Source organism: Trichechus manatus, unplaced genomic scaffold, assembly GCF_000243295.1.
Source record: "Trichechus manatus latirostris isolate Lorelei unplaced genomic scaffold, TriManLat1.0 scaffold00338, whole genome shotgun sequence".
Taxonomy (NCBI): Eukaryota; Metazoa; Chordata; class Mammalia; order Sirenia; family Trichechidae; genus Trichechus; species Trichechus manatus.
Window position 1 is genome coordinate 337,209 of NW_004444274.1, and position 12,195 is coordinate 349,403.

The 12,195-nt window shown below is 49.1% G+C and overlaps 1 protein-coding gene across 1 annotated transcript in view; it reads right to left on the reverse strand.

Moving 5' to 3' along the window:
* SPTBN4 (spectrin beta, non-erythrocytic 4) overlaps positions 1-12,195 on the reverse strand; it is a 97,755-nt gene that overhangs the window by 25,779 nt on the left and 59,781 nt on the right. Inside the window, exons 19-20 of the mRNA XM_004390866.1 lie at positions 10,307-10,453; positions 8,828-9,091 (exon numbers count right to left, since the gene is read on the reverse strand). Coding sequence (XP_004390923.1) covers positions 8,828-9,091; positions 10,307-10,453 — 411 coding nt within the window. The remainder of the gene's footprint in view (positions 1-8,827; positions 9,092-10,306; positions 10,454-12,195) is intronic.

Here is a 12,195-nt window from a genome sequence, read left to right on the forward strand (position 1 = left end):
GCGTGCTGGGGAGAGGGTCCAGGAGGGGTGTGTGTGTGTGTGTGTGTGTGTGTGTGTTATGTGTGTGTTCCCTGTGCTGGGGAGAGGGCCCAGGAGCCGTTTGTGTGTGTGTGTGTGTGTGTGTGTGTGTGTGTGTGTGTGTCTGCTCCCTGTGCTGGGGAGAAGGCCCAGGAGTCGTGTGTGTGTCTGTGTGTGTGTGTCTGCTCCTGACCTGGGGAGAGGGCCCAGGAGTTGTGTGTGTGTGTGTGTGTGTGTGTGCATGCACGTGCATGCGTGCATGTGTGAGTGTGAGTGTGTGTGTGTGTGTGTGTGTCTGCCTCTGGCGCCCACTGCTATATGGCCCCAGGCCAGTCCGTTGCCCTTTTTGGGCCTTGGGCTCTCCCTTGAACAATGGGGAGAGCAGTCTGTGCCCTCCTTTGGAGAGGGAGTCAGGGGAGTGTCTGGGCCTCCTGGCCAGAACAGGAAGCCCCAAGTCCTCCTTCTGAGACCTAAATGGTCAATACAGAGATACAAGGGTGCTGAGTCCACCAAGGAGTTGTTGGTGGATTTGAACTGCTGACCTTTTTGGTTAGCAGCTGCAGCACTTAACCACTACACCACCAGGGCTCCACTGAGATCACCGGTCACCCGAAAAAACGCAAATGCGAAAACCACAGTGAGACCACACTTTCCATCCCTCAGGCTGGGAGAAATCTAAAAAGTCTAACAATACTAACTCTTGGCAAGGACAGGAGGAAACAGGTACTCTGATTCCCTGCTGGGGAGACAGCATTAACTGGTATAAAAACTCGGGCAAACAATTTGGTAAGATTACGTGAATTGAAGCTAGTTCTAACTTTTAACACTATATTAGTGCTTCATTTAAACACTAGTAAACACTTGCCATCAATTCGATTCCAATTCATGGCGACTCTGTACGTGGCAAAGTAGAACTGTACTCCACGGGATTTTCAGTGGCTGATTTTTCAGAAGTAGATCACTAGACCTTTCTTGCGAGGCACCTCTGGGTAGACTCGAACCACCAACCTTTCCATTAGCAGTGAGCAACTTAACTGTTTGTACAAACCAGGGACTCCAGTGTTTCATATACCTGTTCCCATCAAGTCGATTCCAACTCATAGTGACCCTATAGGACAGAGTAGAACTGCCCCATGGGATTTCCAAGGCTGTGATCTTTAAGGAAGCAGACTGCCACATCTTTCTCCCGTGGAGCAGCTGGTGGGTTCGAATTGCCAACCTTCTGGTTAACAGGTAAGCGCTTTAACCATTGCACCACCAGGGCTCCTCGGTGTTTAATATGTTGTTGTTGTTATTAGGAGCCATTGAATCACTTCCTACTCTCGGTAACCCCACGTACAACAGAACAAAACACTGCCCCATCCTGCGCCAACCTCACAATCACTGTTTGAGCCCATTACTGCAGCCACTGTGTCAATCTGGAGCTCTGGTGGCTCAGTGGTTAAGAGCTTGGCTGTTAACCAACAGGTTGGCAGTTCAAATCCACCAGCCGCTCCTAGGAAACCCTACGGGGCAGTTCTACTCTGTCCTATAGGGTCACTATGAGTCAGAACCGACCCGACGACCATGGGTTTGGTTCTCTGGTTTTTATGTCAATCTACCCCACTGAGGGTCTTCCTCTTTTTCGATGACCCTCTACTTGACCAAGCATGACGTTTCATATACCATCCACCAAAATAAAGTTTTTAAAAAGCAACAAGGACAAGGGGGAAATGCCCAGCATGTGATATGAACAGAAACAAATAAACTGTGTATCATATGAATAACAACCATGAGGAGACAACCGTAAGTGACCCAAACAGCTTTTGAAACAATATACCCTCAGTGACAATATGCCCTCAGGTTAAAGACAATTTAAAAAACAACCTGTAAACAAATACTGAACCCTAGTTAGTCGATCTTTTTTCATGATAATATGCATTAGCGATTCTAAAATTACTTTATGCATTCTGTCCTTTAATCTTCACCATGTCCATATGCGGTCAATACAATTATCATGCCCACTTTACTGAGTGGGAAACTGAGCCACAGAGCTAAGTAACTTCTCAAGGCCACCCAGTTGGTTAAGTCACAAAGCCAGGGCTTGAACCCAGGCAGCCTGGCTCCAGCATCTATATGCTTGACCACAACGCCTCTCACAGTCCTGCTGTCAACGAGTGTATTAGCATTAGGGGGCTAACCTTAGGACCTTGCTCATTTCATGGAAGAGATATCAGAGGCTCAGAGCCAGAGGCAAAGCCCAGCATTGCACAGCTGGTAAGTGGTGAGCAATGATTCAAACTCAGGCCTGCCTGAGACCTGAGTCCTGAGTCCAGGCCTTTATCCACCACGACAGACTGGGAAGAATCCACATTCCTGGTAAAACAATACCGGTAACAACTGCTGTGTGTGTTTGTGTCTTCCCTTTGTCCCTCCTGACCCACCCTCCAAGCTTCTCCACAGGCTCTATGCCTGGGGTGGGGGGCTGACCTGTATGGACCGAGTCACTGGACTCCCCTGCCCTCTGGCTCACAGATGGGTGGGGCTCAAGACTGGCTACCTAACTGGTGGGCCCTGGTGCACAATGGAGTCCCCGGGTGGTGCAAACGGTTAAGGGGCTTGGCTACTAACCGAAAGGTTGGAAGTTTGCATCTACCCAGAGGCACCTTGGAACAAAGGCCTGGCGATCTACTTCCAAAAAATCAGCCATTGAACTCTGATACACGTGGGGTCTCCATGAGTTGGAATCAACTTGAAGGCAACTGGTTCAACTGGCACAAAATAAAAATGCGGGGTGGGGACCCTTGTCAAAATGGTATTAAGAATTTCATCATGGATTGAACCCACCAGCCACTCTGTGGGAGAACGGACCTGGTGATCCTCTCCAGTAAAGATGTCAGCCTCGGAAACCCTGTGGGGCAGTTAACTCTGTCCTACAGGGTCGCCATGAGTTGGAATTGACTCGACAGCACACATCAACAGCAAAGTCTGATGCCAAAGCCCAGATTCTGCTCTTTGCATTATACCACACTGCCTAAAAAACAAACCAACAACAACAAAAAAATACAAAATTGGCAATAAAAATACATTAAAAGTTTTCTTCTGCTCTGACAAGAATCAGACAGAGCTAGAGAAAAATGTAGGATAAAATTTAAACTCACACAAAAAAGACCAGACTTACCGGTCTGACAGAGACTGAAGAGACCCTGAGAGTATGGCCCCCAGACGCCCTTTTAACTCAGTACTGAAGTCACTGCCGAGGTTCACCTTTCAGCCAAAGATTAGACACGCTCATAAAACAAACAATAATACACATAGCTCAACCACGTAAACGAGACTAAATGGGCACACCAGCCCAGGGGCAAGGACGAGAAGGCAGGAGGAGACAGGAAAGCTGGACGAATGGAAATGGGGAACCCAAGGTTGAGAAGGGGAGAGTGTTGACGCATTGCGGGGTTGGCAACCAACATCACAAAACAATATGTGAATCTGTGTACTAAGTGTTTAATGGGAAACCAGTTTGCTCTGTAAACTTTCACCTAAACACAATAAAAAATTTCTTCATCACCGAAATATACGCTTAAGCATGGTTAAAATGCCAATTTTTTGGTTCTATATATTTTACACTTAACTTTTTAAAAAATAATAAGAATTTCAAGATGGCAACAGCTGAGCAATCAACCAAGCACAGGGCCCTTCTAGGTGCTGGGTTCTGGGCAAGGCATGTTGCAACCGTGAAGGCGGCTTTGCTCTGACGAGAGGAACCCAGCAGGAGGCTGGGCAGAGGGGAGCGAGGCCGGGGGTATCATTTGCCCAGCTCCTCCGGGCAGAGGAGCCTCGGGCTGGCTGCCATTCTGGACAGGGATCACAGCTGCCGTCTAGTGATGTGCTATATATACACAGCATATATCAGAGTTCTGATAACCTCTCCGCCCTCTGCCTCTTCAGGCTGGGGGAGGTGAAGGCTCCGCTTTGGAGGGAGCCCCCAGAGGCTACACTCTCCCTTGTGGCTTCCTCACACCCTGCCCACGCTTTTGTCAAGAGACTATTAAAACCAAAAAAACCCCAAAGTGTTGCTGCGGTGTCGATTCCAGCTCATAGCAACCCTATAGGACAAAGTAAAACTGCCCCATAGGGTTTCCAAGGAGCAGCTGATGGATTCCAACTGCCAACCTTTTGGTTAGCAGCCGAGCTCTTATCCACTGGGCCACCAAGGCTCCTAAGTCCCTCCTTAAACGTCCCTCAGAGAGGGCAGTGGTGGATCAGGGGTAGAATTCTCATCTTCCACGCAGAAGACCCAGGTTCGATTCCTGGCCAATGCACCTCACGTGCAGCCACCACCCGTCTGTCAGTGGAGGCTTGTGTTGCTCTGATGCTGAACAGGTTTCAGCAGAGCTTCCAGACTAAGATGGATTAGGAAGAAAGGCCTGGCAATCTATTTCTGAAAATCAGCCAACGAAAACCCTATGGATCTGGACTCCAGAATTTCTGAAGCCATGGAGGCTGGGTGAACCCCTGAAATTATTGCCCTGAGAGAATCTTTAAACCTAAAACCAAAAATAACTCCTGAAGTCTTCTTAAAAGCAAAGAATAGTTTAGCTTAGCTAGTAAAAAATATCTGCCTTGAGCATTATGTTCTTTTAAGAACTATCTATATGGGATCAAAGTGACAAAAGCAACTTGAAAGATTAGATAGGAACCTTAGGGGGAGTCAGTTTATGCGAATGGGGGAGGAACAACTCAGAAAAGGAGGGTGAGAATGGTTGCACGACCCGAAGAACGTAATCAGTGTCACTAAATTGTGTATGTAGAAACAGTTGAATTGGTGTACGTTTTGCTGTGTATATTCTCAACAACAACAACAACAAAATAAACAACAAAATTAAAAAAAGAAAACCCTGTGGATCACAGTGGTCCCACCCACAAGTAACCGTGGGACGGAGCAGGAGCGAGCAGCATTTTGTTCCATTCTGCATGAGGTTGGCATGAGTTGGGGCCCATTCAATGGCAGCTAAAACAGCAGCAAATGGTCGTTGGTTGAGACACCCTCTGTCCTGGGTGGGACCCTGTCAGTCCTAGCTCCGCATTTCCTGAGCACTATCCCATCCCAGGTGCTGTGTTAAGTGGGCCCTTTCTTTGGACAACCCCACCTGGCCCTAGGAGGACCACACTGTTATATCCTTACTTAAGATTGGAAGACAGGCTCAGTGAGGGAATGAACACGCGTTCTGGCTGGGATTTGAACTCAAGTCTGTCTGCCTCCTATGCCCAAACTCTCCTCATTCAATCCCTGGCTGCTTCTTCCTGGGGCCAATCATCTGGGCCCCGCCTGCTCTTGTCTGTACTGATATTCTGGGAGAGCCCTCAGAGCAAGCTTGGGGCCGAGTCATCCCGATGTGTCCACTGCCTGCCAGCCAATGGGGTCCAGACCTTGGGCAGGAATTGATTTCTCAGAAGCCAGTGAGAGAGTCACCTTCTCCACTGTGGCCTGACAGTATCAAGGGAGACGGGTTGATGGGAACCAAAAGGTACCAAGCAGTCTCTGGGCTCAACTGCTCGGTGGCTATGTGACCCTCGGCCAGCCACTGGTCCTCTCTGGGCTGTGTTTTCCTCATGGGCACAGTGAGGATAGTGACAATACCTCCCCTAGCAGTGCTGCTGGGAAGGAGGAAGGAATTAACAGTGCCCAGCACATGGCATATACCAGCAGTTCTCAAGGCGTGATCCAGGGATCCCTGGGAGCGTCCGAGATCTTCACAAGCTCTGCATGGTCACAACTATTTTTTATAAAAACACTAAGATGTCATTTGCCTTTCTCCCTCTCACCCTTTTCCGAGTGTACAGTGGAGTTTTCCAGGGACAATATGACCTGTGCTCCCGGAACAGATGGGATGCGGAAGCAGATATGAGAATCCAGCTCTCTTCTCTGACGCCAGATGTCTTGGATTGAATTGTGTCCCTCAAAATATGTGTCAGCTTGGCTAGGCCATGATTCCCAGTATTGTGTGATTGTCCACCATTTTGTCATCTGATATGATTTTCCTATGTGTTGTAAATCCTACCGCTATGATGTTAATGAGGCAGGATTAGAGGCAGTTATGCTAACAAGGCAGGACTCAATCCACAAGATCAAGTTGTGTCTTAAGCCAATCTCTTTTGAGACATAAAAGAGAGAAGCCAGCAGACAGACAGGCAGACCTTATACCACCAAGAAACAAGAGCCAGGAGAATAGTGTGTCCTTTGGACCCAAGGTCCCTGTGCTGAGAAACTCCTAGACCAGGGGAAGATAGATGACAAGGACCTTCCCCCAGAGTCGACAGAGAAAGCCTTCCCCTGGAGCTGGCATCCTGAATTTGGACTTCTAGCCGTCTAGACTGTGAGAGAATAAACTTCTCTTTGTTAAAGCCATCCACTTGTGGTATTTCTGTTACAGCAGCACGAGATGACTAAGACATTAGACGTTAAAGAGAATTGCAAAAGTGAAGAACAAGATCAGTCTTCTCACTAATTTTGCTGTTGTTGTTTTGGAACATATAAGTATTCTTCATAAAAGTGTGTTATCTGTGTCAATATGTAATATACTTTTTTTTAATGAATCAATAATTTAAAGATTTCTCTTCATTTTTAATACAGTAAATACTGATGGATATTATCCACAGAAATGAAAGCTCTTTGGGGAGCTCATTTTCATGAATGTAAAGGGATCATAATGGAGCCCTGGTGGTGCAGTGGTTAAGAGTTCTTCTGCTAACCAAGAAGCTGGCAGTTCAAATCCACCAGCCGCTCCTTGGAAACCCTATAGGGCAGTTCTACTCTGTGCAATAAGGTCGTTATGGGTCAGAACTGACTTGACAGCAACGGGGTTTGTTTATTTGGACTAATAGGCAACATCATGATAAACGAAGAAAGGATTGAAGTTTTCCAAGGATTTCATTTTACTTGGATTCACAATCAACACCCATGGAGCAGCAGTCGAGAAATCAAACAACGTATTCTATCAGGCAAATCTGCTACAAAAGGTCTCTTTAAAGTGTTAAAAAGCAAAGATATCACATTGAGGACTAAGGTGCGCCTAACCCAAGCCATGGTGTTTTCAATTGCCTCGCATGCATATAAAAGCTGGACAATGAATAAGGAAGACTGAAGAAGAACTGATGCCTTTGAATTATGGTGCTGGCGAAGAATATTGAATATACCATGGACTGCCAGAAAGGAAAACACATCTGTCTTGGAAGAAGGACAGCCAGAATGTTCCTTAGAAGTGAGGACAGCAAGAATTCATCTTACTTATTTTGGACTTATTATCAGGAGGGACCAGTCCCTAGAGAAGGACACCATGCTTGCTAAAGCAGAGGGTCAGCAAAAAAGAGGAAGACCCTCAACGAGATGGATTGACACACTGGCTGCAACAATGGGCTCAAGCACAACAACGATTGTTAGGATGGTGCAGGACTGGGCAGGGTTTCATTCTGTTGTACACGGGGTCGCTATGAGTCGGAACCGACTCAACGGCACCTAGCAACAACAACAAAAGGGCCCTGGAAACCAAAATATTTGAAAGCCACAGGTGCATATGAAGTAACGTGATCACTGGTCACACTAATCTATTTATCTCTTTGCTTATTTGCCTCTGAGCCCCGTAAGGATAGTGATTTTTTTGTCAGTATTGCCCATCACTGTATCCCAGCACCTAGAACAGTGTCTGACACACAGTAGGTGCTCAATAAATATATCGATGCATCGATGAATGAATATATACTAATTAGCATTGTGATAACTTATTATTAGACGAACTTTGTTGCCGGGCACCGTGCCAAGCATTTATAAGCAAAATTGTGCAGAAAGTGTATGAAAGAGGAATAGTGAAGAGTTGAGGGACCTGGGTTTGAATTCAGGCTCTGCCACTTGCTACCGTGGGCAAGTAAGTTCCCTCCTGGAGCCCCTGGTGGAGTAGTGGTTAAGAGTTCAGTCTGCTAACCAAAAGGCTGGCAGTTCGAATCCACTAGCCGCTCCTTGGAAACCCTCTGGGGCAGTTCTACTCTGTCCTATAGGGTCACTATGAGTCAGAATCAACTCGACGGCAATGGTTTCGGTTTTGGTTTTTAGAAAGGGGGCTCACCATGGTCAGGCATTATTCCTGGCACATAAAGGCAGGAGCCGTCACATCTTGGGAGGTAAGAAGCCACTCCTACGCTCATACCTCCAGTCACTCCATATCAATGGCATGTAACAGGCATGGAGCAGACGCCAAGCTCAGAGCAGAGACAGAGAAGACCTTGTCGTCTAAAAGTCTCCTGTTACACAAGGGAGACCCTGGTGTGCTGTGTGTCCTTGGGCCAGGTGCTTCACCTGCCATGCCTCAGTTTCCCCATTAGTAAAAGAGAGGATCATAACAGTACCAGTCTCCTTGGGTTGCTTGGAGGAGTCAGTGAGCACTCAGCCCAGAGCCTGGTAGAGGAAACGCTCAGTGAATCTCGTTATCATTACTCCGTGCAAAGCAATTCCCCTACCTCTGGACCTTGGTTTCTCCATCTGGGAAATGGGGGTCAGAGACCAGTGTACTGGTTATTTACCTACTATTCCTTGGTTCTAATTCCTTCCTCTTCCCTTGGTACCCCTTGCTTTAGGGGTTTTGGCTGCTTCTAACAGTTACTAATAGCTAGATTGCCTCAGTCTTCCCTCTCAGCACTTCCAACACTTCCGACACTTTTGAAGTAAATCCCTGTATCAAATCCTCTCTGTCTGAAATACCTTGAGTGGGGTCCGACCTTGACCGACTGTGGCCCTACTGTGGCACAGAGAGCCCCATCTGGGCCAGCCAGGCCATACCTGCAGCTTCTTGAGCTGGCTGTTGACGGTGGCCAGGTCCCCACCAGGGTCCACGTCTTGCAGCTGGCTTTCCATGTGAAGGAGCTTCTTGTCCAGCTCAGCAAAGCTCTGCACCAGCTGGTCAGCCTTGCTGGCCTCGAAGAGCTGCCGCGCCTTGGCCTGGGTGGTGCTTTCCAGCTCTGCCCAGCACTGCCGGATCTCACCCAGCTTCTTCCGCACCGAGGCTGCCAGCTCGGGCTTCTCTTGCATCAGTTGCTGGCCCTCCTATCCCAGGTGAGTGGGTGGCAGGAGATGAGGGGGAGGGGTGGGTGGTGAGGAGGGACGGAGAAAGATGAGGGGCAACAGTAGACAGGGAGAGACGTGGGGAGAGAGACAGAGGCAAGGAGTCAGAGACACACAGAGACAGAGATACGAAGGATGGGTGTAGAGATAGTTCAAGAGATGGAAGGAATGAAGACATGGGAAGAGAAACAAAGAGAGACAGACAGGCATGGAGGGTGAAACAGACAGAGAGACAAAAGCATGGGGAGACAGAGATATGGGGAGGGATACAGAGACATACGAAAGAGACAGGGAGGGACGGAATCACGGAGTGACGGACACAGGCACACAGAAACATTGCGAAACACGAGGAGAAGCGCATGAGAGAGACAAAGGGAAGTCACAGAGAGAAGGAGAGACAGAGAGAATGAACTGCCATTAAACTCAGGTTCAAGAAGGGTGTCTGCCACGTCCCACCACGTAAGGGCTTGAAGCTGGCCTGGATGGCTCCACTTGACTCAGGAGGGAGGTATGCAGCGATGCAAGTCTAGGGGTTCAGTCAGAGTACACGCAGTTATGAGGGTTCACAGCAGAAATCTGCCAAGACACAAGTCTAGCTTGCTAGCCCAGAGGAATATATACTACATTATATATTAATAATAACAATATCATAGTCATTACAGACCACAGGTGTCTGGCCTTATGGGAAGCGCTTTATACGCCCGAAAGCCCAGGGAAATAGCTATCTTTCTTATTTCCTTAACTTCACAGAAGGGCAAACTGAGGCTCGAAGAGGTTAAGGCACAGATACCATTAGAACCCAGGACAGTGGGAATCCAAAATTCCCCTTAACCCTGGCCTTTCCAGAGCCACCCCTGCTTGTTTCCATGACTTTCCATCTCATACGTCCCAAATGGTGTGGAAGGAAGTCTGGTGGGGAAGGATATAGGCAGAGGCGAAAATGTTTAACAATGAGGAGGGTATATGGCCACCCTTCAGAAGAGATGCTGGCCATTTTACAGATGGGCAAACTGAGGCTCAAAGAGGTTACATGAATCTCTCAAGGCCACAGAGCTAGGAACAGACACAGAGCTGATTTGACCCAGTTCGGGGGTGTTAGACCAGCCAGATGGCAGTGGCGGGGGTAGATGCTGAGGCGTGGGTTCCCTGGGGGCCTTCAGCAGCTGGCACAGGCAGAGGGGCACTCTGCATCCTCACCCTCTCAATCTTCTCCAGCCACTCCTTATTCTGAGCCAGCTCGGCCATGAATGCCTGGTGCCGGAGCCATCTCTTATGCAGCTTATGGCTGTCTTCCCGCGTGCCATCCCGCGCCATCAGCATCTTCTCATGGATCCAGCCATCCAGCTGTGCAGGGTGGGGAGGGGCTCAGTCAGTCCCCCCAACCTGGCATGGCTCCCCATCCCCCCATCACCTCCACAGGTCCCAGTTTCAGGGACTGGGCTACTAGTGTTGTGGGGGAGGAAGAAGGGATCAAAAAGCCTTCACAAGTGAGGCCTTTATTGGGGTGAGGGGATAGCACATGCTCTTTCCTGGGGGGTGGAGGATGGAGGGAGGGATCCCCAGAATGCCTGGTTCCTTGGCTCCCCTGTCCTGAGGGCAGCCCTCCTCTACTCCCCACAAGCCTCCAAGGCAGAGCTTCTGGGTCAATCAGTCTCTTCCCAGCTGCAAACAAATCAACCCCTCAAAATAATCCCTCCAACCTAATTCAGCAATTCCTAATTCAGCCCTCCCCCCACCAATAACAACACTTAGACTCTCCAATTCCAATTCAGTCTTAACCATGCTCAGTAAGGACCAATTCAAGATCCCCCAACCCCATTTTCATCAAATGAAGCTGCTATATCTAGCTCCAGCCCCTAAAAGAGCCAGCTCAACCTCCCAAACAATCTCCCAACTAGTGCCAAATCTAGCTCTCTCCAAACCAGTCCCCCAATCTGGGGTAGACCCATCCCTCACAACTCAGATCCATCCCCCCAATGTGATCCCACATAGTTCCCCGAACTCAACCCTGGATCTCCAAAACCACAGTTTCCCAAACGATGACCAGTCCTAGCCCCCAACCAAAGCCAATCCCCAAAATATGAGCAACAAGGCTGACTTCTGGCACACCAGACTAGCCTATCCAAAATCTAGCCCCAGGCTCCCCAACATGGACCTCCCAAGTTGGCCCCCCCAAAACTAAAGCCATTTCTAGTCCCCCTACCCACCAACAAAACCAGTTCCTCAAAATGCAAGCACCAAGAGTGGGCCCCTCTCATTACCCTGGACAAGGCTGCTTTCTGAGCCCACCCAAAAATGAGACTTGTCCCCCCCACCCAACCAGAACCTCCTCATTTATGACCAAACCTGGCACCTGGGACAGTTTGCTCCTTCCGCCTCCCCCCGCCCCGCTCTGGTCACAAGATCCTCCTCCTCCTCCCTCTTGCAAAAAAAAAAAAAATCAACTCAGCTCGGGCAGTCCCGGAGGCAAATGCAGTCTTAGCCAAGGACAAATCCTGAGCCGGCCAAACTCCGCTCCGCGTCCCCTGGGCGTGAGCTTCCCAGGGGTCCGGCGCAGTTTCAGATCCCCTCACAAAGACACACACTAGAGCCAAGGCAAAGGCTGAACCCCTCAACTCAAGTCATAGGTTTCCCTATGGAAAGGGTCAGCCAATGGCAACCACAGCCCCCAGTGAAGGCAAAACCTCCTAAAGGAGGTGGCACCACATCCTCAAGGTAAAGTCTCTCCCAAAGGTGACTGCCCCCCATCACTGAGGGCAAAGCCAGAGTCCCCAACAACCAAAAAATGCCCCTAAAAGTCAGAGCTCCCTAAACCCAGAGCAAATCCAGGGTCTTCATCACCCAAGGCAGAGCCCCTCCCCCAAAAAAGTAATTCACGCCTATGATCCAAAGCTAATACAAATCCCGTAAGAATCAAAGAAGAAACCCCCAAAAGGTTGAGAGTCCCCCAACCCCACGGAAGAGCACCCTAGAGAGGTTGAGACCCCCCGGACCCCAAAGCAAATCCAGACTCCCCAGGAGTAGCCTTAGAACTTCCCTCCCCTCCGCTTTCCTCCCCCGGGGCCGGGCCCCTCAGTCCCGCCCGC